General features: G+C 39.4%; 1 protein-coding gene across 1 annotated transcript in view; it reads left to right on the forward strand.

Moving 5' to 3' along the window:
* Window positions 1-1,717: 1,717 nt before the first annotated feature.
* The window catches only part of UVSSA (UV stimulated scaffold protein A), a 64,659-nt gene continuing 40,211 nt past the window's right edge, over window positions 1,718-26,165 (forward strand). Inside the window, exons 1-6 of the mRNA XM_076335771.1 lie at window positions 1,718-1,895; window positions 2,164-2,494; window positions 6,871-6,991; window positions 8,164-8,598; window positions 9,801-9,910; window positions 10,531-10,659. Of these exons, the coding sequence (XP_076191886.1) occupies window positions 1,798-1,895; window positions 2,164-2,494; window positions 6,871-6,991; window positions 8,164-8,598; window positions 9,801-9,910; window positions 10,531-10,659 (1,224 nt within the window). The 5' untranslated portion in view covers window positions 1,718-1,797. The remainder of the gene's footprint in view (window positions 1,896-2,163; window positions 2,495-6,870; window positions 6,992-8,163; window positions 8,599-9,800; window positions 9,911-10,530; window positions 10,660-26,165) is intronic.

Consider the following 26,165-nt stretch of genomic DNA (forward strand, 5'->3'; position numbering starts at 1 on the left):
AGTGGTGAAACATTGGAAGAGGCTGCCCAGGGAAGTGGTGGAGTCCCCATCCCTGGAGGTATTTAAAAGACGTGTAGATGAGGCACTTAGGGACATGGTTTAGTGGGCATGGTGGTGTTGGGTTGACGGTTGGACTCGATGATCTTAGAGGTCTTTTCCAACCTCAATGATTCTATGATTCTATGATTCCTAAGGGCAGGAGGACACACGCCTGGGACATGCCCTTAGAGCACAGCCACACACAGAGTAAAGTGCTGGATGCTTTCCTGCATCCAGGAAGCACTGCAAAGGAGCATTTTGGTCAACCGCATCATCTGACCGCAGCAGAGTACGTACCATGCTTTGAGGACGGGACCCAGGTAGGTAACACCCCCTTGCTATGCAACCTCCACTTCTCTTACTGCTGTGATCCTTCATCAACTTCTCTCTCCATACGCCGAGGGGTTCCCTATAATGCCTGTCAAGCGTTCTGAGGCTCTCAAGTGGAAGGTATTGTATAAATACAGTTATGCTCTAATACTCCCCCTGACAGTCCTGACAACTGGGCTGTATTCACCATTCGGTTTCCTTCCAGGCATAGCTCACATATATAAAAGTACCATTTTGCTACAGCTACACAGTAACAATCCTCTCATCCCTGCAATAGTCTAGAGCCAGCGTAACTTCCAAGTGCTGCAAAGTGGAGGACCTGTCCCAAAGAGAAAATCCATCATTTATACCACTGGAAGCCAAATATGACAACGCACTGGGAAAAAATACTGTAGTTTTGGGTGGCGAGGACTGGATCGTGCTCGCTTACTTGCTCCTTCCACCATAACCTTGCATCTGCAACCTCCAAATCCATGGTAAGAAGCTCAAATTGTGTCTCACATGGTGTACACAGAGCCCACGGGAGAACGCCAGTCAAGCTATTGTGAAAGACTCCGCAGACCCTCCAGGCTCTGGACAGCAGCACCTACTCAAGAAAATTCCCTTCCCGATGCGGCAGTGAGCAGGGGCCGGGTTACAGGGTGCCACGAACGAGGGCCTGGCTCCCGGCCTGCCTCGCTTCATTTCCCGCCTCGTATCGGCTTCGTAGAGAGAAAGGGCCGCGGGCGGGGCGAAGAAGAGGGAGGCGGAAGGTTTGACCCCCCCTCAGGGCTCTGAGGAAGCCCCGTCATAAGGCGGGAAGGCCGGGGGGCTCCGCTCCCCACGCCTGACCTCTCACCAGCGTCACCCAGGGGGGCTCAGAGGGGCAGCACCTCGCGCGCCTGCCACCGCCTCAGCACCCAGCCCTCAGTGCCTCCGCGCCCTCCCGGCCCCTCCCCAGGCCCGGGCCCGGGCCTGCCCTCCAGGCCGGGCCGTGGCCTCGTTTGCCCCCAAAACCGCCTTTTCGAGCGATTCTTTGGCAATATCCTGAGTAGGTTTGTACGCGGGGGGGCACTGCGGGCACACCTCCGCCCCTCCAAAGCGAGGCGCGGCTCCTTTAAGGCCTTCCCCGCCTTCCCTTATTCGCGCTTCCGGCTGGTGTGACGTCACGTGGACGTCACCGCGCGGAAGCGGTGGGGGTGGTGGCGGGGCAGCGCGCGCTTAAAGCGACAGCTGCGGCGGAGGTGGGGCGGTGGTAGGCGGGGCCAGGAAGGTGCCACCCGCCGCGGGGCGGGGGGGGGGGGAGCAGCCCCTGAGGGGCGGGCAGTGGCGCCGCGGAGGCCCGGCCCGGCCCGGCCCGGCCTCCCGGTGCGCTGACAGGGCTCCCCGGGCCAGAGGGGCCCGGCGGGGCGGTCGTCCCGTCAGCTCGGCGTCTCGCTGCCGGCAGAGATGGACCAGCGCCTCGCCGAGCTGGTGGAGGAGCTCACCACCTCGGGGGAGCCGCGGCTGGAGCCGGGCAGGATGAAGGAGCTGAAGAAAATCTGCAAGTACGGCCGCCGGAGCCGCCCCGCTCGGGGCGGGAGCCGCGCCGCGCTGCCTCCCCCGAAAGCGACGCTTCTCCCCGGGCCGGGCGGCCGCGGAGGCTGTCCCCGAGGGCCGTCCCGCGGCCTGCTGTTTGAGCCGGGCGCAGCTTGCTGCCAGCACGGAGGCTGCTGGTTTAAAATTTAAAATAAATTTTAAAAAAAGTGTTTTCATGTGCTAAACCTCTTTTTAAATAACTCCCCCTCCTTTTTTTATTTATTTCTCCTTTCTCAGGTCTTCAGACGAACATATCAGCCATGCCTATCACCTGCTGATGACGCGGCTCAACGAGGAGCACGCCGAGGTGCGCTTCTCTGCTTTCCAGATCGTGCAGGAGTTGTTCATCCGATCCCATCAATTCCGGGCGCTAATCATTTCCAACTTCCAAGAGTTCTTGGAGCTCACGGTGGGGATAGACCATGACCAACCTCTTCCCCCACCCAAAGAGGTGGCACAGAAACTGAGGAAAGCGGCCATTAAGTCGGTGCAAGACTGGCATGAGAAATACGGAGAGGCCTACAAGAAGCTTTCTCTGGGGTACCGCTTCTTAAAGCAGAATAAGAAGGTACTCTGCATTTTTACTTCTCTCTGTGTTTTTAGGTGATGATCGCTAGGAGGTGTTTAAAGCGAGGAAACCAATAAATATGAAAGAAAAGCTGTTGGAAACGACATTGTCTTTAGGAGATACCCTGTTGAGCATGGTCTTTGAAAAACAAACCCCAAACTTTTTGTTCATTTTGCAGTATTGTAAAGTCTTAAAAACCCGGGGCTTGTACTCGGAGCTGGGCTCAACTAGCCTTTTCTCAGGGTGCGAAAAGTGTTGCTCACCAATAGGCTTTTACCCACTGATTCCTACCTGAAGCCCCAAAGTCTAGCCTTTTGAGAAGGAGAATAATGGTTGCACCTTAAACTGAGGATAATCAACTACTAAGTTTTTCTATGAAGGTTTAAACTACTAAGTCTTTCTATGCAAGTTTAAACTAGCCTGATTTCCGTACTGAGCTGTCTGGTTCTAGCGTCCTTTCACTGTACGACAATGACAGTAAGTGGAGGTGCTAGCCCCCCTCAGCTGCAGTGTTACTCTGCGTCATAGAAGTTTTATTGAAGAGGAATTTCTTGTATGTAAACCCTTGCTTTTAGCTCTCCCTTCTAGGCTTCAATTTATTATGTTTTGAACATTCTTCTCCTTCAGTATCTCTTCTGAGGTGCAAACAATGAAATTGGGAACGCTGTTCTAGCATTCACACTATCTACAACGATAATATCAGGCTTTCAGTAAACATTGATTCTCTTTCTCTTCAGAAAAACAAATATTCAGTGTTCCTAACAGTAGATCAAAAACTTTTGTGATACATGATGTATTTCTGTTGTTCTGGTTCCATACTAAGCTAATAGCATACCCTACTTGTATTATTTATCGTACTGTGTTCTTTTTCTATACAATTTCTGGCTTCTGCTCGCAAAAGGTGATTGTCTTTGAATCCTCCCTTATTGTCTTGTTTAATAAAGGAAAAAAAACCCCGTAAATGGAAGTGACAAGGGGAAATGCAAGACTGAGGCGGGAGAGCTTTGACACATAATACAGATTTAGCAGATTGAACACAGGAGTGTACGACAAGTCTGCTGAGGTTTGGCGTGTTTGTCTGGGCCCCTGTGGTTAATGGCTGCTCCCCAGTTACGACTGGATGATCACTCTGTATGTTTGTGATACTAAGCTACCCAGCAAGGTTGGCTGTACTGTTTTCTAGAGCAGCTGAATATAAGTACTTCTAGAAACATTAGCACCAATAGAAACAATCTTACGTAGTTTGATAACTCCTGTACTTAGAGTTGAGATGAGCCGGCTGACTTAACTGGCCTTTTGCTAGCTTAATACTGGAAGTGTGAGAAGCAACCAAAAGATTTGAGGAGGCATTTGTACTTTCTAGAAGTAAAGTACATCTGCTGTTCTGTATTACAGGTTTGGCACAGTAGTATAGGGCAACTTGGGAGGAGCGTTAGCTGTGTTTGTGGTTGTTGACTGGTTTTTTTGGTTTTTCTTTTTTTTTTTATCATCACCAAAATCACCTTATAAACAGTTGGTCAGAAGATGACAACTGCTGCTCTTTTAGGGTGTAAACCTGGTGAGCTACCCACTGTTTTAATGTTAGTAGGTCCATATTAGTAGGTACCAAGTAGCTACCTATATAAATGTTTGACTTCAAGAACGCATAATATTTCAGTTTATCTGAAAATAATTGTTTTCAAACTCCTGTCTCAAAGCTTAAAAAAAGAAGAAAGGTGTGAGGGGAAAAGATTTCCAATATTTCCAAATGTTTGCATATTTAGGCAACTGAGTCATATTATAGCATCTTTGCGTTTGAGGAACGCATGGATGGAACTACAGTGAGCTGCAGTTATGGAGTGAACGGGATTTTAAGGAGCTCAATATAGAGTATCTTACTGCTGTACTGCAACATTTTCTCAAAAGTCGCAGTAGTTGTCTAGGCCCACTACTTACACCCTTCAAATCAAGAAAAATTGTTTGCAACCCATCACGTCCAGTTCCATAATTGCAGACCAATGGTAAAAGGCTTCATGTAGCCAGCACTGACAGAGGCAGAACAACAACTCTGATCTCAGTCTATAGCACCTAAATGAGGTTAGATGTTTTCTGACCAAGTTTCTGAGTTATTGCTGAGCCCAGGTAGCGAGTGAGTCCGTGCGCACATCTGTAACTCAGGCCCTGAGTTATTCTCACCTCGTGAGGCTTCTGTAAAAGGCCGGTGTGCCCTGTTTTGGGCAACTCAAAGCTTTGTTGTGTGCTGTAGACTTGGTTGGTGATAGATATCTAGTATGTGAGGTGCGCTCTCATTATCAATGGCAAAACATGGTGATTTGGCAGATGTTGTAAGAGGAACATCTGGCCAAGTGCTGAAGTATGAAACAACACAGCAGAGCAGCACGTGGCTAGTCCTTTTGGGACAGAGAAGGGGAAAGAGTGGGGAAATGACTTCACTGTAGGTATTTTGGTATGAGGCAGAAGTTGTGATTTAGAAAGCTCTAGCTGTCTCTGTTTTTTTGGGCAACTCCAATCTGACCACCTAGAAACGGTAGCTGTAGTGCCTGGGTACTGTAGCTCCTGGGCTCTGTATCTTTGTTCCATTTTTGAGGGTGATGTTGCTCTTTGGGAGGATCTGTTTCTCCTGCTGCTGTGTGGAGAGCTATGTGAACTTGGTAGAAAAATCACATCCTGAAAACCAAAAAGCTCACCCTGGTGATGCACGTGCTGCTATAGGTTGTGAAACTAGCTCTTTTCCCTACCTCCCCTCTGCCTCCCCATTCCCTAATAAAAAAAGAGCTTGGTAAGTGTGCTTCTCTTCCTAAACCAATGGAGACTCTCCATGCCAGTTTCTGTGAAAGCTGAAGTATCCTTTCGCTCCTAGAAGCTTTTATATAAAAACCATTTGTCTTTAAAGTGTTTGCATAAATAATACTTGTAAAAACCTTAAGGCCTATTGCACACTGTAGGGATTATTCAGCAATAGGAACACTTATATAGCAAAATACTTTACTCTAGCACATGGTTAAGCCCAAGTTCAAGCATTTGTTTTTTTAACTTCCATAGTGTTTAATGGAGTTACCTACTTGCTTAATGCTAAACAAATATGAAAAAGTTTCTGTAATTTTGAGATGAGAGACCAACAAAATTCTTGATTGTGCAAAAACTATGCAAACTGCAGCTGTAGGATGAACTACTTGGTTTGCTTGACCCATGGCTAGTAAGTTCGTGTACATATTACAGGAGCGATCTTCTGGGACTAGATAGAAAGTGAGACTTAGTTGTCCTGTGTAGAATGATCTCAGCGTTGTCTGGACCTGTACCTCGTAAGTGAGATTCAACTTCACTGTTTTATACTCTTGTGTGGCTCCAAAGCATTGGTGTAGGATGTCAGTATCTGGGAACCATTACAGTATGTTGACAAGCTTAATCATCTAGCAGTGGCAATAATGACAGTCGTTCAATGGGTACTTGTAATATAGACATAGCACCAGAGTCTGTGGACTTTATTAGCAGCAAAGTACGGGCTTGCTCAGCACTCAACGTAATCTGTATTGAAGTTAATGAAAGTTATGTGGTAGCAATCAAAAGGAAATACTGTGTTTTTCTTTTTCGAAGGGGTTTTCTTATGCAATAACACAATCAAGACTCCTTTCCTTAAAACAGAAGTGAAAAATATTTGCATTTTCAAGCCCTTCTAAGAACAAACTAAAAAAACCCCATTGCAAATATTTTAAGAAACAGTGTTTTGAATCACTCAGATTTATGTTTATATTTTAGTCATAAGAAAGTAAAGTGAGACTGAATGATAACCTTTCCCTCAGTCCCCAAATCCAACAAATGTAATTGTAAAATCCACAATTTGGTCTTTTTTAATGAATTTGAATGTCTTCTCTTCTACTTTCCTTGCTTACGAAGTTCTTCAGTAAGTGATATGTATACTTGTGGTAATAGTGCTTACAAATTTTCCTAAATTTCTTTTACTAATAGCAGACCTAGTGTGACGTTTTCATATAATTTGAATACTTACCCTGTGTAGTCTCTTCCTGCCCGTTCCCCCTAACCCCGTGCCTCCAATGCTGTGACAGAGGTCTCCCAAAGCCTAGTTTATTCCTGCAATTTAGATGTAGAAATCTAAGCGTTTTGTTTTTCTACCTTATGATTCCTTTCTGAAAGCCATTGATTCTCAGCAGTCCCTTATTAGTAGAAGTAAAAACTCCGTTCAGAATTACTGTAGTTATTGATTCTAGGAGGAGAAGAGATAAAAGGAGGTACTGCTGAGCTTCTGGCTGATCGCTGATGTTAGAGAATTTTTCACCAGAGATAAGGAGCTTAGGAAATGGATTTTCTATATATTTCTTATGAGGAACATTACACTTTTTTCTTCATTTCCTCCTTAGGTGGATTTTCAAGATGTGCATGCCAGAACCGTGGCTGAAAGGAGGAGGGAAGAGGAGAAGCAAAAACGATTGGATAACATTTACAAAGAAAAAGCCAAAAGAGCTGAAAAAGAAATGGAAGGTGAGTTGCTTTGGTTCTTTTGGGGTTTTTTGGTTTGTTTTTAAAGCAACCTTTTTTAAGGTTATATAAAACAAATTCTAAGAGAATAGCTATCCAAATATTAGCTGACCATAGAGGGCGAGAATAGTACATTTGTTAGAGCTTGACCCTCTGTCTCTCTCACCTAAGGAATATCAGTGACAGTCCTGTGAGCTCAGGTAGTATGAAGAGATTTAAAAAAAAAAAAAAATGTTAGCAAGATCTGATCTGTAATTCGGTAAAGTATGAATGCATAACCTCAAGCAAGCATATCATGAGACTTTTTGGAGCTAGTGGCTTAATTTCTGAGTCTATGACTAGGCACAGACTTCTCAATACCTTGTTGGCTGATGACCTTAATTATATTGTATGTAGAGTCATCATGTTCGAGAAGTATAGGCAATGGTCTGCACAGGAGTCCTGGATGCAGTGTAGGATGTCTATGAAAAGTATCATACTGCTGCTAAAAAATGTGTCTTAACTGGGGGCTGAATCTCTAAGCGATACGTACATAGCAAACATATTTCTGTAATACGAAAGAAGAACAGAGATAGTAAGTATATTATGTTGCAGTTACAAAGGGTGATTTAATTAAATTACTTTGGTATGTGCAATGCATCCAATTGTGTCTGCATTTATTCTGCATGCTAGAAATGTTTTCATGCGTGAAGGTGGAATTTTAAAGAGATTTAACCTTCTTAAAGTCACTTTTATTGGTAGTATCTCTTTGAGCAATAGCATATATACGTGGCTACACCTACAAGCACCTATAATGTTCATGGCTGTAGAATGAATACTCACCAACATCTCTAAGAATATCCTCACTGAACCTTGTTCTCCTTCAAATTCTTTGAAGTATTTGTGTTATCTTTGATGCATAGTGAAATTTTAGAGAGGATAGGAAAAGGAGGAACACTGATTTTAAATTTGTTGCTCAGGAAGTTCTACATTTCCTGTTTAAGAAAACTATTGTCACTTTTATAAAGACAATTTCTGCAGTGGAGAAAGATCTGTATGGATAAATTATCACTGATTACTGGATAAATGGATTACCCCTTTGGCAGTTGCATTTGTTTTGTAAATCTTTGTCTGCTCTGGAGACATGAGCATTTTACAGTGTTTAACAATATTCTAAACCAATTGTCTTTTGATAGAAATGTCCCAAGAGGTTGCCGACACACTGACAGAGATGGAAAACTGTTTCCGGCTTCTGATGCCAGATCCTTTCGACTTCGCTGTGAGTGACACGGAACTGGAACCCAACAAACAAATGACTGCTAATGAGGACAGACCTGCATCCCCCTTGTCCTCCCAGATGGAAGTTAACCAGTCCTATTTTGGATGCATGGATGATGAACAGCCATGCTGCAGCAAGGACATTCTTTCTGTTTCTCAGTGTGTTAGAACTGATAAAAACAAAGAGTCAGAGGAGAAACAGGAGAAGCCTGAGCAGAAAGAATTAGATGGAGGCACATGCTTGGAAGTTCAGTCTGGTGTCCCTGCTCTCGATGATGATGATTACCAGACTTTTGTTAGGAACCATGGGCTTATTTCGCATAAGTATACTCTAGACCTTGAAATCTCCACAGGTACCTGGAAAAATTTTTCACATATAGCTGGAGACAGCCTTTGTCTGAAGTGCTTTGTAGTTGTTTGGTTTGGGTTTTTTTTCCTATGTCTTAAATGCTTGGGGTTCCTGAACACCATTTATTCTGCAGTTCTTTTCTGTTTCTCGTTCATCTAGTAACCATTCTTAGGTTTGGGTGTCCTTGTGTGCGACTTACAGATTTTATTAATTACCTTCTAAGATTGAAATTTTGTATTGGTTATTGTAACCATATTGCAGCAGTTCATAGCACCTGGAATAAGGTGAGTTTCCTGTGTTTAAAAAAAAAATTACAATCTGTTTACAGTATATAATTTTATTTTCTGTATGCTTCATGATTCACCTCTTTTTTTTCTCTCTATAGCTGGGATATAAGCTACTAATTTAAAAACCTTACAATTGGCTGTTTCGTAAGCGCTTTTTTTTTTCCTTGCTACTGACAACTTGCAAGAAGTAATAAGTAGAGTTTTGCTAGGAAGTCTTAAGGGTTATGATTATACCATTTTTTAGATAACTTTGCTAATATGAATTACCTCTAGAAAAGTTAGGGTGGTTTGTGTTTTGGTAGTCTAAGTGAAGTCTCTTGCAAATACAGTCCTAATGGAATATCGTGTGCAAACAGCCAGTAAGACAGGTACCTACTTCTGTGCTTGCAGACAACAGAATTGGAAATGTGTCTGTGGGGCTCATGAATGACTAACAGGTGAAACTTAACTGTTTTTACTAGAGTAGTGGCATACTTGGCTTCCTTGACAAGCAAGTCCCTATTGCCACTGGGGCAGAGGGTTTTTTTGTTTTTTTTTTTTAAATATTGAATATGCAGAAACTGGTACAATGAGGCCCAGTCCATTGATTGGAACTTAGGACAAGATTTAATGTAAATAGTAAGACTGCACTTGTCTGTGGTTTATTTAGTGATTCCTTAGTAGTGATGGCTTAACAACTCGTTCTGTTATCACTGGACTGAAAGCTTTTCCTCTGATTTTTTTTTTTTTTTTTTAATGTGTGGGTAACAGTAGAATAATTAGTACTGAACTGTTTGTAATGATGTTTGTAGTTTTCCCTGAAGTGATCAAATATTTTAGAAAGGTTCGCATCTACTTCTTCTGCTTAGCTTCTTTAGCTCCTGTAGTGAAGATACTATAAACATGGCGCACTAACTCCTTTTTCCCCTGTTTTGAGCAGATATAAAAGTGCATGAAAATGAAGATAATACTGCCATAATAAACAATGTCATGGACGCTCACAAACTCCTCAGAAATAAGTTCTGGCCTTCTGTGCAGTCCTGGATTCAGGTGGGATAAAGAGACAATTTTTTCATTTTTTTTTATAAAAAGATAGAGAAGCAAGGAGTGGGGTACAGTAAATCTTGAGGGAGAGTGAGCAAAAAGGAAATTAAGGTTGAAACATTGGTGCAAACAGAAAAGATTTCTAGTTCAGTAGGGGTGGACAAAAGGAGGCTACAGGAGCTACATAACTTGTTTGATGGCTCTCAGCATTAGGTATGCTACCTACAGTCATACTTTTTTTTTTTTTTAAAAGATATAGTAAAATGGGGCTTCTTTGCAAAGGGTTAAAGTAAAACACAGCTCATTTTTGTCAGACATGTCTGTACCAGAAAAACAGCGTGTCCTTTCTGTCAGTTGATATTACTGCTCAGGAGCCTCATGCATGGAATTTGGCCTATAGAAGGACACTCTCAGGAGATTTTTATACCAGCTGTTCATTCTTTATTTTTAGTAGTTGCCATTAGCTTTTATGTTCTAGGTAGAAAAAGAAGTGGCTTCACTAATTGTTACTTGTAAAATAAAGGAATTTGTGACAATGTTGTTTCATTAATTATGCAGGAAAACTGAAAATGGTTTTTGGCTCAGCTGCCTAGAAAAAAGAATAACAATGATTTCTTGCTTTGCAGTTATTTACCAGAGCAGGGATAAATGATGATCGGCTAAGATGTGCCATTGATCTCAAGAATAAATTGGAAACTGCTATGAAGAAATACAAGGAAATGAACATTTCCTTTAAAGCGAGAAAAAGAAAAGTGGTGAGTTTCTTAAAATTCTGTTTTACTAGAGGGGACCATTAGTAATGCTTAGCTTGTATTCAAAAAATGCACTTTCTCTTAAGCCTTAATCTGGGAAACTTTCAACACAAGTTTTATTGAAAAGTACACTAATTCGGCTGGCTGTAGCTTCACTCAAGGAAGTTGCACTGAACACCTGTAAAGTATGCCAGGGGCCTGGTTATTAGACAAAACCATGTAAGGCAGCACTGTTGTCCTTTAGGATAGGGAAGTGGTTAAGTTCAGATTTTATTTACTCTTAGTTTCTTCATGTGTAATGCTATGTCCTCAGCTTCTTCTGTGCATATTTCTCAGTAAACACTGTATTACTCGTGTTCTTTTACAACTTGCTAAACTATGCTAGTGTCTCACAATTCAGGAAAATCCTGTCTCTGCTTCAGAGCATTTACTCTCTCTAGTGAGCATGTAATGTGACTGAGGGTATCTTGAAAGTATTAGTTGTTATATAAAGCTTTAAAGTGTCAAAATATATTTCACAAAGACAGTTTTTGTGAAATAGGTAAAACTTGCGAATAAACAGAGGCTGAAAGATCAAATGCTTTATTCAGATCCAAAAAGGAGTCTATGGCTTGTTTATGTAGCTAAAAAGCAGAGCTGCATAATACTCATTTCTGTTGGTTGCAATGAAACAAAATTACTGTATAGCTTGACATGAAAATAAGTGTTTTGGGTTGGGGTCCAGAGTAAAGTTTGGTTTATGACTGGATTGTAAGAATTTGATCTGGACATTATACCTTGGACTAAATTGTGGTAGCCTCGTTTAGCCATGACTGAGTGTTGTAGACTTTGCTTTCACTGTGCAAATGAAGCTTTATCAAGATAAATCTGGTTCATCACCTTAATACCTACTGATGTACCACACCAGTCAAAAATGCCAACTCTGAATGAAAAGTACTGAAAGACTGTCTTGTCAGAGGTTTTTTTTCTCCAGTGAAATATGTGTGCTACCTTTATGCAACCAGCTATGAAGGAATCCAGACATCTGCTGTCATTCCTGCCATTTGCTTGACAGGACTTCATTTGCTGCAGCTCTGCATGGAATATTGGTTGCTATATTTCTTGAAAGATATAAAGGACATTCAAGCCTTGATTTTTGTGTGTGTGTGCGTGCATGTGTATGTATTTAAAGTGGTATTGTTACCACTTCTGGAGATTGATCAATGCTATCTATATAAGGTTTGAAAGCTCATAAATTCCATCGTTAGAAGGAAAAAAAAAAAAAGGAAAATACATAGCAGTGCTCACAAAGAATCCATTCAAGATGAAGCAATGCAGATTGAGGTATTAACTTAGGCATTGAAAACAATATATAATTATTCCTAGGGTTTTTCTCCAGTGGAAAATACCCAAATTTAGTGTTAGTGCTGAGTTACTTTAAATTTATAACCTGAACACAGAGAGCTTTGTACTGCAGAAGGAAACTGTATAAATTATCTTTTATGCCCGTGTAAAATGACTTGGTTGAAATGTAAAAACACGGTAAAATGACAGTCTGATAGAACAAAATAAACAGCATCTCTTAGACTGTGATTATTAAATCCCCATCTGCCAAATATTTACATGTCAGCATGTGAAACAAACACTACACACAGCTCCTCTAATTCAGCATTGCTGCTTGTGTTGTGTGTTGTTACTTCTGTCTGTACACCCTTGCGTCATTGGAACTATAGTTCTTGCCATGCCAAAGTTTTGCTATCTTCTGTATCTTTAGATCCAAGAGAAGAAGTACTGATAGTCTGTCCTTCGAAGCACTGGCTCACAGCCATCCTGCCCCGACAGAGCTCGGTGCATCACGGATGTTACTTGTTAGCACATGGAGTCAGTGAGCGCTGTACCTGCTCATGTGGAGATGAGCACAACTAGAGTGAAGGGGAGCATTTAGTGAGCAGAGAGAGAGAATGTAAATAAAGTGTCTGAGTGCAGAGGGTCCCATGTAAATTGTCTGGTTTGTAGTTGGTCTGTGACATCTCTACGTTTGCCAGTTTTCCTGGCAACTAGTGACTGCAATTTGAGGTACCTGTGGTGTTAGCTGGAGAACATGAAGGTGAATTGTTTGTGTACTTGCTCATTTTGAGTGTAATTATGATCCTGCACCAAGGCAAGCCTTACCTTCAGGGAGAAAGTGGTTTTATTTTATCTGCAAATATAAAACAGAACAATAGGGACTTGGAAACTTGGCTGGGGACTTGGGCTTGCCCAGTCAACTCAGACTTTCTGGTTTTTCTTTGTGCTTATTCTCTATGCTTCTGTGGTCTCTCATTTTCCCCTCTTTTCATCTGTTCTATTCTGTGTTTTGTTTTTGTTCTGTCCGGGGATGGGGGGAGTAAAGGCTTTACCCATCCTCAAATTGAGATCAAGAAAGTTGATAAAGGGAAGGGTTTAGTGAGAGACAGTGAAACTGGAGATTTGTCAGTATGAACTCTACTGTATCTCTCAATCCCGCAGAGATTGAAGTTGCTGCTTGAAAGAGGGACGGTCCTGGAGTCCCTTACCATTGCCACGAGTCATTGGTACTCTTGTTTAGCTGAGCAGTTATACATGCACATGGCTGAGATGCAAATAAGGAGTATATATTTGGCGTAATTCTTGATGCTATTGCTCAATATGAATGTACCAGCAATGTAGCTGGATGTAAATTACATTGTGAGGAAGAAGTTGGTGGTTACCTGGACTGCCTTCACAGAAGAATTATTTGGTTGGTGCAGGAAGGTGTCTGCTTTTGGCAATCCTCACTATTGCCTCCATGCTTTCCATTGTTTCTCGCTTCATCTTTCAGATGACGGAGCACTAGTCTGCAAGGCAGCATCCTTAGGCAATCAGAGCACGTTAGAAAATTAGCACAAATTATTTTCTCTGAAATTTTTTTGCCTTCATCTTTATTGAAAAATGTAAAAGCCCCACTGCTTTGCAAACTACAGAGGAACTTTCTGTAGGTTTATGGAACTTCTCCTATACAAAGTCACTTGAAGGAAAGCACAGAACTTTAAGGCAAAGTGTTTCACTGTATAAAATGGTTTATAGTGACATGAGATATAACTACTTCTTTCTTTTCTCCTCCATGATAGTGAAGAATTCAAACCATCAGAAAGCCTTAATTATAAGGAGGGCCGTCATTTTTACGTAACACTTAAACCCTGCCAACACAAGCAGGCTATGGCACCATTCTGCTTGTACCTCTCAGGAGCTGTGGGAGGAGGGAACAGAACGACAAAGGTTATCCTTTGACTGTCTAGAAACAAATCCCTTGCAGCAGATTTTATAAATGTTAATATATCCCAGCTGCCCAGAGCACGCATTCCTTCTTCCCATTGCTGTGCCCCCAGCAGATCAGAAGTCATCAAGACATTTCGTCCTGAGCTGTTACATTTCAAAGAGGTGGTGGGGGATGGACAAAAAATGACAGTCTTACCGTGTTGGTCAAAAGCAAATGAGTTTTTGTGTGCTTACACAAGTTAAGTTCACTGTAGTTAAATACTTGTTTGAGGTGTGAATCGGGTGTTGATTTCTGATAGGAAATGTATTTTGAGAGTATAAACAAGAGTTTTGAAATCCATTTTTCTGTGAATCTGAGTTTTAGCTGAATCTAGGGGAGGAGGGCAGAAGCTGTAAAAGGGCTTTTGTTTCACGGTACCTGGATGCTCGGACGTCTCCCTTTCTTTCTCTGAATGCCTGCTCGGGATAATTTCAGTGCCCAGTAGAGGGAGTGCATACTGCATGCTCGACATTTTTTCTCTATGCCACCTTTATCCAAAGCCAGCCATCATCTCAGTCTGTGTTTGCAGGTAAACTTACACCAAAAGCAATACACCAGAGACACTTCGAGTTAATTATTGACTCTATTTAGATGAATTATTATAGAAGTACAATTGTAGTTATTGGCTGAGATTGGTGTTTAAATAGAAATTCCTGTTTCCAGAGGTTTAATTCTTTTGTAGGAATAACTTGCTTATGGCTAAAATGTTCCTTTAAAAATATTTTTTGCTGGTTAGAAATAGTTTCGTTTGTTAATGTCTTCCTCCTTTTCTTAAAATACTAGATCTTTATTTTTTTTCTTGTTCGGTGTCTGATTTGCAGCTGATTAGATGCAAATGATCTTGCAATTTTAGAAGTGGTGAGAGGACAAGTGTGTACTGTATTTTAAATCATGCACACTAGCTTTCACTCACATCATTTCCATAAAGGATTATCCATTAGGATAATACTTGAAGTCCTCACATTATTAATAGAAAGGTAACTCATTAGCTATATTTTGTACACTGAGAGTATATTTATCTCTTATGTAATTACCTTTGGGAAGCCGTAAAAGGTTTACTACTCAGGCTGGCTAAAACTCGGACAGATAGAAGCTAGTAGGGATTATGATGTGAGAAACATCCCGCTCATTTGTCTGTCGGCAGAGCGATCGTTTAACAGGCCTAATACATTTTGAATTTTTAATTTCAAGTTCTATTAACAACCAGGGAGATACAGTTTTTCATTAACAGTCCTCATTACTTTTTGTTTCACCTTTTCTTATCTTCTGTCGAATCTAAGCGTGTGCTTGGATCTTGACTTATTCGTGTACTTAATTTTATCCATGTGAAAACATCTGGTTGAATTCAATAATGCCATTAATAATTAGATTTGGAGAAGGCTTGTCCTTGTGTTGTCCGGAACCTGATCTGATCCCTAAACCTTACTGCAATACAAGTCAGATTTTTTCTGAAAGAATAACGTCAGAAAATTGTTACAAATTATATTTACAAGTTAAATATTTGCTGGTTATAATTTAGTCTTAAAATATTTTAATACATAAAAGATTAAAATTTTAATATGTAATAAACTAAGCTAAGAGCTCTACCAATTACTTGGCAGCAAGACTATTGCTGATTTTTTTTTTCATATCTTCAACTACAGCTTCGCATTTTATCAATGCTAATGAGTTACTTCTACCTAATCATTTTGTACCTTTATAACCAGCTCTTTTGTAAGTCTGTCTTTTAGTTAAGTTAGTGCCTGCTTTAAAAAAAAAAAAAAAAAAGTCGCACTTGAATTTTAGATCAGAAGCAAAGGCTGTATTGTTTTCTCTTTCTTTCTGTAGAAAGAAATAGAGAATCCAGTCCAGCTGACTGCTTTCTGCTTTCTGTAACAGCTTCTTGTACTCACATCCTCCTTTTTTTTCCTCTTTTCTTCATTTTAGAGAAATTGTTTCGGGGGGGGGGGGGTATAAGTAACTGTCCTTAGTGGTCCCTCGCCATGCCTGAACCCACATCTGCTAAAACATACTCAGACCAAGGAGCAAGAGAGATGCCTTTGTAAAAGAAGTCTTTTCCCCAGGTGATGCTTTTAAATTGCACGCAAACAAACCCCCTAACTTTTAACAAAGTTGCCCTTTGAAAACCAGAAGCGTTTAATGTTGAGATTTGAATAGTAACTTGATGTTGATTGTTAGTATGTTTTCTAAAACTTAAGAGAAATACAGGAACATTAATTACACCTAAAGATTATTACACCTAATAAATCAGCATTACACCTAAAGATGTCCTTTATCAGTTTGTATACATCATCAGCATGTAATGTGTTCAGAATAAATAAAGTTTAATAATGTTTGTATGGACAAAGTAGTAGCCCAGGCAACATTTTGAATTATTTTTTTGTCTAGCTAAGATTTATCAAAAAAGCCAGGTCAATCATGACTGCAAAAGTAAACACAAAATATTAAATAAGTCAGATACTTACGCTTCCTTTTCCCTCCTTCCCCATGTTAGCCATCATATGATAATTATTTCTATCTGTGAAACGTCTCTTTTGTAATAGCTTTTCAGCTAAAAGAGCTTTTCAGGTTTCTTAAGACTTATCAGGATGTAGGACTGATATATAACAAAACATTGTAAAATTAACCCTCAGAACAGTACTCTCTTGTTCAAGTGTCTAATCAGCTAGTGTGATGGTTTTGGTGGTTTTTTTCTTTTCTAGAGCTGAATGTTGCTGTGGTATATTTTATGCTTTGCACTGGCTATGCAGCCCGCTGCTGTTACAAAGTTATTAAAAATATCTTGTTATGCAGATCTAGCCATGAATTCTTAAAGTTGTCACTGTGACGACCTCTGATCCCTATCTGATTCGCAGGTCGCACAATGCAATTTGGAGCTCTTCTAATAGAGTGTAAAATAAAGTAGGATGTCTCTATCATCAAGTTAACCCTTATGTTAAGTATTTAAGTTTTTCAGGCCGAAGGGTCATCTCCCTTGATTCATCTATGAATACTGAGCAGTGTGTTCTCGGTAGGTAGCAGATATAAATTTGCTTCCTGCTTTTTATCCATCCTGTGTTACAAGGGGAAGCAGTATATGGAAGTCAATTGAATATATTAGTGAGGTTTATAAAGGTATTATGTGTATTTATAAAAATGGAAAAGGAAGAAAATTTTCAGGCTTGGAACACATACTCATGCATTTAAATTTAGTTAATGCAGTAATGTTACAGTAAATGTATTCACATCTAATGGTATCTTTGTGCCTAAAATCCCCAATCAGGAATATATGTAAGATTATGTGTGTCTTGCATAGGATATTTTGTTGACTTGTTGCCTGTAATAAATTAGGTTTCTTTAATTGAGATGTATATTTATCTGTTAAAAATACAGCATCTGGAATAATTTTTAACAAATGTGTAGTTCAGATTCATTCATAAATGTGATCACTAAAGTAAGCTGCAATTTAGTTACTGATTTTACAGCATATGTGTGTGCAGACTATGTCCTGAGGCAGGGGCGTATACACATTGGTGGTGGATACAAAGTTTTAGCAGCATGAGTTTGATCGGGTCTAAGTGATAGGTGGTAACCCATCAAATGCAGTAGGCCTTTTTTGCACGAGTGAGTGCTAATGGGAATCTTGTTATATCACATTTTAGATGAAAATCACATTTCCTAAAATTTCATAAAGAAAATTACTAGTAATGAGATCCCCCCCCGCCAGCTCTAAAGTTTAGCTTTTATCATGTATAGGCCTCTGAATCATAAAAAAATTAAATAATTCAAAATATTGCCTAAAATATTTCAAGGGATCATAGGAATACTGTTCATCATCTCATAGATAACTTGGACTAGCTGAAAAGCACTGGAAAACGTAAAGACTTCTCTGTAGAGGGGGAAAGAGAGAGGTATTTTTGGTTGACCTTTGAGTTATCAGACCATAAAACAACTTTTTGGTCCAGAAATGGATACAGCCAGTCCTGGACCTCAGCCTTAAATAATGGCTTTAAACAATTTCATCTGGACTGGTGTGCAGGGAGCAAGCACTGTGTAGAGGAAAATGGTTAGTCCAGAAAGATGAAGGGAGGGGTAGATCAGGTATAGTGGCTGTTCAGGGTAACGCTTGTAACCTTGACAGTGGCTATATGGCAGCTGCTTTCTTCTTTAGTGACAAAAATGAGGGTTTTCCTTCTGCTTTTAGGAATGGGAAATATCTTGGGAACTCTGCTGTGGGTACGTTCCTATCTGAGCATGGACTCTGAATGTGATTTCACGTCACTTGGCTTGTAGCTTTGCTGGCTTCATCACACCTCAGCCTTCGAACCTGCAAACCTTTCCTTTTATGTTAGGATGAATGAAAAACTGAGTAGGCACTTTACGGAGTTTCCTTACTCATGGTTATCTATGAGTTAAGAAGAAACCAAGTTTGGTTTTCAAGGCACAGGTAATGTGTGCAACACTATTTTATGCTTGCCTCTTCTTCTGTTAAAATTATTTAATCCATTCTACAATTTCTGAAACATTAAAAATTAAATTCTACCAGGTATTTCTTAGTGTGTTACGTAGTTACCAGATCTACTTCTTAGCAGGCGGGTTTTTTGTACAGGTTGCTGTTGTACTACTTGTGGGAGCTGAACAGGGAAGCAGCTTATATATTTCGGTAGTGATTTTATGGTTGGCTTAAAGATGTTCTAAACACGAGCAGCAATCAAAAGGGGTAGTCCTGTCTGTTTCCTCCCCTGATGATTCCTAGTGCCTCCCTTGTACCAGCGATAGAGCTGCTGTTGCAGCAGGGGCCTGAACTGACTGGAACCTAATCCAGAGAAGATGATTTCAGTAGCAGCATTAAACTCAGATAGTGAGACTGTCCCTTTCAGTAACTGAATAAACTCGAGTAATGCAGATCCGATTATGAAGGTCAATCTTTACTTAATCAGAGGACTCAAATTGATGGAGTGATAGATGATTAGCTCATCTCCCAGTGTGAATGAAAACCTGGATGAAAAAAACATACCAGATACTACTGTTACAATATATTCTTTTTTTACTGTGTAATATGATGTAGTGCCTGAAGTATATACAGTAACTGCATGGCGGAAGTACATTCCTGTACTTTTAAAAGTAAGATGTAACCTTTATTTTTGTATAAATATTACACAGAGACATTTAAGGGACTAACGCTACAGTCACTTTTGATAAAACAAATGAAATATAGGTATCAGATGTAGGTGGTCAGCATAAGTTTTGTAGGAGGGGTTTTTTTATGTTGGGGAACTTTATTAGCTTTAATAATGAAGGGTAGCAGACTTCTGTTTTAGCTCTCTGGGATGCATGGAAAGGAAAGGCATTGTTAGACTTGGAGATCTTTGGTAGTTTAAATAAAACTGTTACACCTCCCCTGAATGTGGTATTTATTTTATGAAAAATTTGAATTATGCAAGATAACTTTGCCTTTTTAATGTACTTTAAGGTTTAAGAATATTTATGCAACCAAGTACTGTTGATTTTGGTGGATGGTAAGAGCCCAAGTAGTGAGGTACGAAAACACATCTGAGGATACATCTTGAGTCATTACTGCTAAAGAAGTACTAAACTTGCCTTGCAATATCTTCCTGAGATAATAGTTTTGTTAAATGCACCAGTTTTCCAGACTACCTTTATTTGCTGTCCTCTATGAAACTGTAAATGCACATGCTAGTCCATTGGGTATATTGGACATACTAGCTTCTTCTGAACAATGATTCATTAAGATCCAAGGTTTTTTGAATTGTCTCATACCTTAAGACCTACTGGTCTTTTTGAGTAAATTTTTGCTGCTTTTCATTAAAATTCCTCCTAAGCTTATCTGGGACCTTGAGCCTGCTATGGTCCAAAGATGCAGTAGCTAGTAACACAGAGTGATACAGGTTTTGTGCAATGTGCCTTGCCGCTATTGACCTCCCAATGCACATATCCAAGCTCTGTTTATCACCGGGTGGAATGCAGAGGCAAGTCCTGAGTAAACCTCAAGCTTGCACCTCCAGGACTGTGACAATACTCACAGACTATGGCTCTCGTACATTGCTTTGAAGAAAAACTGGTTCATTGGGTAGTTTATGTTGCTAAAGCAATTTGGAGCAAGGTACACTGGCTCTCCAGCATTGTACTTAGGCTAACTGTTGGGCTGGAACCCTTTAGGCATTTTTACTGATTTCTGGAAATTATGAAGTAGTGTGAAAAGTGCATTCCTAAGTAAAAGTCAGACTGTCCAAGTAGCCCATGTGCTGTGAGCAACTACAAATAGAATGAATGGTGATACTTTTACTGGTAAACATAAAACGTGATTTGCCTGGACCACATATCTAATTTGCAGTCATCTAGGTTTGAATTTATGCTTAAATCACGGAGCAAAGGGGAGGGAGTGTGTGTGGGAGGTCCCTATAAATATAGCTCTTTTAGCAGTTTATGTTTTCCTTGTGTTGCACACAGGAAAACTCAGGCACGGTTCTGAAATCTGTCAAAATGCCAGCATTTATTTCCTTTTCATCCTGTGTTGGATAATATAAAAGGATGGAGAAGGAGGAACTTGTAAAAGTCCGTACATGTAAGATACACTGTTTGACTATTCAGTTTCAGTTACTGGCACTGAAGAAATTATTTTTACCCCGTCAGTGTTTGCTTACGTAGAATATCCCCAAATTTCATTTAAGATGACTGAAGCCTGTTTTGTGTTGCGGTCGAATAAAAAATGTATTTGCTTAAGGTTGCCCCTTTAGCTAGGTTCTGCGGTGATAAATATTCTGGTTCCCTAACCAAAGTCTTCTGCCTCTAGAAAAATATTTAGTTGGCTTTGAGTAGATGCACATGAGATATTGGCATGGTGGAATAATTTGCAAGATCTTCCAGTGAGGGTATTAGCATATAAATAGCAGATGCAATGACGACCATCACAGCTGAGTACATTTAATTTTTAGTTTATAAGATAGAATGGGTTTTTAAATGCATAGCCATCAAGCCTGCTGAAAGACAAATGAAGTTTAGAGTTCACTTGTCTGAGGATGCCTTACATCATTTTTTTTTTTTTTTTTTAAAAAGGGAAACAGACACGCATAAAACTGAACAAAAGTGATTTCTTGGGTGAAAAGTAATTGAGATTGCAAACCAAGTTAATTAGACCATGCAAAATTTATTTAATGGTCCCAGCTGTAGTTTGCGAGTGGTGTTTTAGTAAGTAGATATGACTTCTTCATGTGCTATCTTTTCTCTTCCTTCTTTTTCTAAAATAGTCAGTAAATGCTGTACATCTAGTCCTATAAACTGATTGCATTGTATATTTCAGTCATTTTATTGATTGCTTTAATTATGATTGCAGAGGCTCAGGTTTTTAAATCCTCTTAACAGAATGTAGTAATCAATTTGTGTAAAACTGGGAAAAGGACCAAAGGCTTTTCTTTACATCTTTCCAAGAGTTGTGTGGTGGGTGGAGGGTTTTTTTGCATTTATTACTGGTTGGGACGGATGAGCAAGGCATTTAACTGGAGCTGTGGTTGTGCTGAGCTACACTAACAGCTGGAGGCTCTTGGGGTGTTGGCTCCAAAGTAAAAGATGCAATTGCATTTCTACTGGCATCCAATATTTGTTTTCAGTATTGTTAACAAGATGGAGACTGATAAGGAAACATCTGTTTTGTTCAAGTTTTTTTAGTGAGTTAGGAAGCAAATGGTTTGATTTACTTGTCTAGCTGGAAAAGTCAGCACTATTTTAAGTTTTTAATGAAAATTAGGAGAATTGAGGAGGCATTGTTCTAACCCTGATTACAATGAAAATAATGCATGTATATTTTTTGCATTTTTTTTACTGTATTCTCATATGCAAATAAGTTCAGGGAATTTTCCAAGAATCTGGAAATTGTCTAGCTAAATCCTATTTCTTCTCACAGTGAGATACCTAGTCAGGAATGCTACCGTGTTAACAACAAACCCACATAGTTTCGCAAAACCATGATTCATTTAGATAGATGAATAAATAAATAAATGTCAGCGTTATAGAGCAGGTTAACACTGAATGGAAAAACTTTTCCCGCGCTGTGGTGCAAAGAGCCTCTGATGTCTGGGCATCTGTTTGGTCTCCCTTCAGGTGGACCATCCTCTAGCGACAGAGAGAAGGTAGTTCACCCTTCGTCTCTGGTAAGACTGCCAAACTGTGTTAGTGACTTTCCTCGTATCGCCTGATAATTAGAATGGATTTGAGAACAGGACCTTTTTTCCCATGTTCTTTGACAGGTTATTGAGAAACAAGCAGTTGCGTGACTACTTATCTTACAGGTATTTAATTCTGTACACTACAAGAAAAGCTTTACATCGTAGTATTTATCATTTGAGCTTATACTTCCCTTCAGATATGGCATACTGCTTGTTTTTATCATAGTCTCATTTTTCTTGTTTGCAAGTACCTAACCACTCATTCCTAAAAGATTATAATGTACTAATTCTGCCACTCAAAATGTTGTCTTAAATATTTATTTCTTCTGATTTACTTGTGGATTGTTGAGTTCTTTCTTTTTTAATTGACTGAAAAAGTTTACCTATAGTGGAAAAGTAGATAATAGGTGGCTGAACTTTCATATTGCATCTGTAGAGCTTGCTTTGGGGCTTTCTTCATGTTTGAAAAGTGGAATTAAAAAAAAAACAAACCTACTTTTCTGACTAATAATGTTGCCCATGAGCTCTCCTCCTTTCTGTAGAAAGGGAATGGAACAAAACAGCATAAATGGGATGGTTCTGATGAAGAACCACTGGAATGAAGTAAATTGAGATATAACTACCCACTACTACCATGCAACTTTTTGAATTTCCACCGGTGATGGCTTTAAAATATTAAAAATAAAAAGATAAGTTATCTTGTTAAAGATTATATCAAAATAAAGACTTTATGTCTGTTTGAAGGGAAAAGGGGGCTTAATTCCTTATAGTTAGCTAAGCAGTTAATTTTTTTTACAGGAAATCTAAATTTAATAGAAGACCCCAGGGAAATTCAAGGGTGTGAACAATAAGCATAATATTTTATGAAAATGACCCCCATATTTAAAATCTGGCATTATATGTTATGCATTGTAGCACCAAGTCCACATCTACCTTTTAGAAAATTAAAACACATAAATTCTGTTTAGTGTTTGATATGCGCTGCACTAGCTGAAAGCCATAATGCCCCTAAAACCTTGGGTTGCTTTTCACCTTTCATAAATTCCTGGGTAGATTCTATACAAAAAATAATTTTCAGCTCCGTGGCTCATTGTTATTCAAACTTGATTGATCGTCGTCATTTACTCAGTGAGGAAGTTAAGTGCTCCTGTCATTTCCGAAGAGTATAATTGGGACGTTTCACAGGTCAGCGGTAGTGACAGGTTTCCCTTTTGATTAGTGTTAGACTGATAACAAAAATTACAGTTTCCTATGATTAATGTTTTCTATAGTACTTCAATGCACAGTTCATGGATTGTACCTAAACAAAGTGAATTTGCATCTGATTATGCCTTTTCTCCGTCAGGCTTTTCACATGCTTTAAAGTTTCAGACCATGCAGGTAAGACAGCAAAGTTGCTTCTAATGCAGTTTTCAAGTTGAGGATTAGTGAAGCCCACTGAATTTTGGTATATTAATGTGCAGAGAGTGACGTGCCTCCAACAGCATGTGAACAAATTAGGAGAAATTTCAATTAAAGATAGTACTCTTCTGAATTCTTCCTAGTCCCCTCAGATATGCCATGCACCTGAGTACTTGTATTATACCCACAGGTATTTTAGGTATAATCTGGCAATTTAAGTTAAATGATCACTCTGAACTGAGTTTTCTTTCTCTTACTAGTTTGACCTTATTTCTCAATTCCTTAAACCTGTTGCTGTTTATTTGTTTACAGACTACTTCTGAGTAAAAACTGTGGAAATACACTGAATTTACTTTCCCTGTTTTATAATGTGAAAGTTAGTCAGCTTTTACATTATGGCACAAAGTTGTAGGCTATCATCCATCACAAGTTTTAGCTTGGTGAAATCTTTTTTAATAAATAAATGAGAAATGGAACCTGAGTGTGGAAAACATGATGTTGCCCTGCTTCTAGCTGGAGAAATAGGAGTGGATATTATTTCCGAACTTAATTAAATTGCCCCTAACAGATAAAAGGGGATGACAACACCAGCAGAATTTTGAAACCAAAATACAAACAAACCAACTTCTCTTCAATCTCTAGCCTTCTCCTATTGTGCAGGGTACAAAACCTGATGATGTTTTTCTTTCTAAAGGCCATTGGGAAGGTCTTCTAAAAGTTGCAGTTTAACACAGATGTTCTTTCATGTCTAGTGCCTTTGCGAGTTTGTGATCGGCGGTAGAATATTTGACCCTTGCTTTGCTTTAGAACTCTATTTTGGTTTCTGCTGGGAAGGTCAGGTTCTGCGTGCATCTGTCTTGGCCGTGCCAGGTAGGGCCTGAATTCCTTCTTTCCTTTCGATGAGGAAAAATGTTTGCAGTGGGAAACAAAAAGTAAAGTAGGGTGCAGGATCCTCCAGCACAGCCTGAAGGTTGGCAGCTCTCGAGGTAGTCATAATTGCGCTGAAGAGACTACGTTGTGGTTGCTACCTGTCTTTGGCAGCAAGGTGCTTTCAAACATGATTATGCTGGGACTTTATTTTAAAATGAAGACTAATTAGATGTTCTCTGGTAAGAATGCCGTAGTAAATCTACTCTATTCGTCAGGAGAGTAAATAATTTTTTTTTTTTTTTTTTACTTTTTTTCCACTGGAACTGCAGCTTTCTTAAATCAAAGTCATTTTTTAAACAAAGGGAAGAATTGTACGTCTAACTTGTACCATCCATTCATTATATGTTAAAGTGTATCAATATGTGTGTTAATATCAATTAATGATCTTTATTAAAAATTAGTTCAGTCCAGCTTACAAGTAATACTGACCAAAAAGAAATGCTGATTTTTTTAATTATTTATTTTAACTTTTTAACTACATTCAATAAACCAAGATTGGTTTCTAGGTTTTTTGCCTTCAGAATATATGTATGATTTAAAGGAACTCAGCTGTGCAGCTGTGACACACGATTAGAGTAGTGAATTAAATTGGGAAAAATTCTGCTGCAGGCAAAACCTGCAGTATCCTCCGGTGTCTGTAACAATGAGTAGTTGATATGAATATCAACGTAAGTCAGATGCAGTAAGAGAAGTAAAGAACATGGCTGAAAATAGTAAAAATGATACCATTCCTTATCTATTGCTTTGGCTTGCTGCAGTGGAGTTGAAAAACTGTGGTAAGGTTGGTTTTAGTGGATACCCCTTATTATTTCCTAGACTTGTGAAAGTGCATGGCAAAAACAGAATAATATGCTAATTATGTTGTTAAGAATTAGGGTGACTCCCAAGGTGGGCAAAGGAAATAAAGCATAAAACCTTCATCATTGCTGCCTTTTTAGGGTAGTTGGCATTTGCTATTTTAAAGTTCTGATAGTACAGGCCATGTCTGAGGTGGCACAGATTCTTTTAGCTTATGTGTAGTATAAAAGAAAAGTTCATTTTCAGGTATGGAACAAGCTTAGAAAAAAATGTAGAGACTTGCTGGCACATCTAGCTGAAATGGTATATAGGAAGCCACTTACGTGAATGAATTACCCTGGTTGTTAGTTAGTAGGAACTCCATTTCTATTTTTCAGCTAGTCATAGATATTCAATTTCAGACTGCAATATAAACCAAGTGCACATTTGAAAAATCCCGTTTTGTTGGTCTTGACCATAGTAATGTGTGCAGTCTCATGGTGTGAATGGTTAGGATGTACTGAATTAGTTAAGAAATCACAGAATCATAGAATAGTTTGGGTTGGAAGGGACCTCTAAAGAAATGAATATATCAGATTAGTTTTAGTGCTATTGTGAAGGAACACAGTGAAACACTGTAGTATACAGATCTGAATATTCTTACTTTGGTCAGTATTAGCTTGCCAGTCCCTCAGCTTCCCCTCCTGTTTGCCTGCTCTGGTTTTGAGCTCTTAAACAATTTGTGGTACTATTTAACATGCCACAGACTATTTGGGTGCAGCTAAATGAGTAAAATCAGCCAAAGGAGAAGAGATAAGGCTATAATTTGCTCATTAAGTCAAAATCTTGATGTTATTTTAAGATTCTTTGGTCTTATTTTATAGCTTCACACTTTCTCAGACTTCACCAACTGCATGTGTTCTAATGGATAAAAGGGGCTTTAA

The sequence above is a fragment of the Aptenodytes patagonicus genome, chromosome 4 (assembly GCF_965638725.1).
Source record: "Aptenodytes patagonicus chromosome 4, bAptPat1.pri.cur, whole genome shotgun sequence".
Taxonomy (NCBI): Eukaryota; Metazoa; Chordata; class Aves; order Sphenisciformes; family Spheniscidae; genus Aptenodytes; species Aptenodytes patagonicus.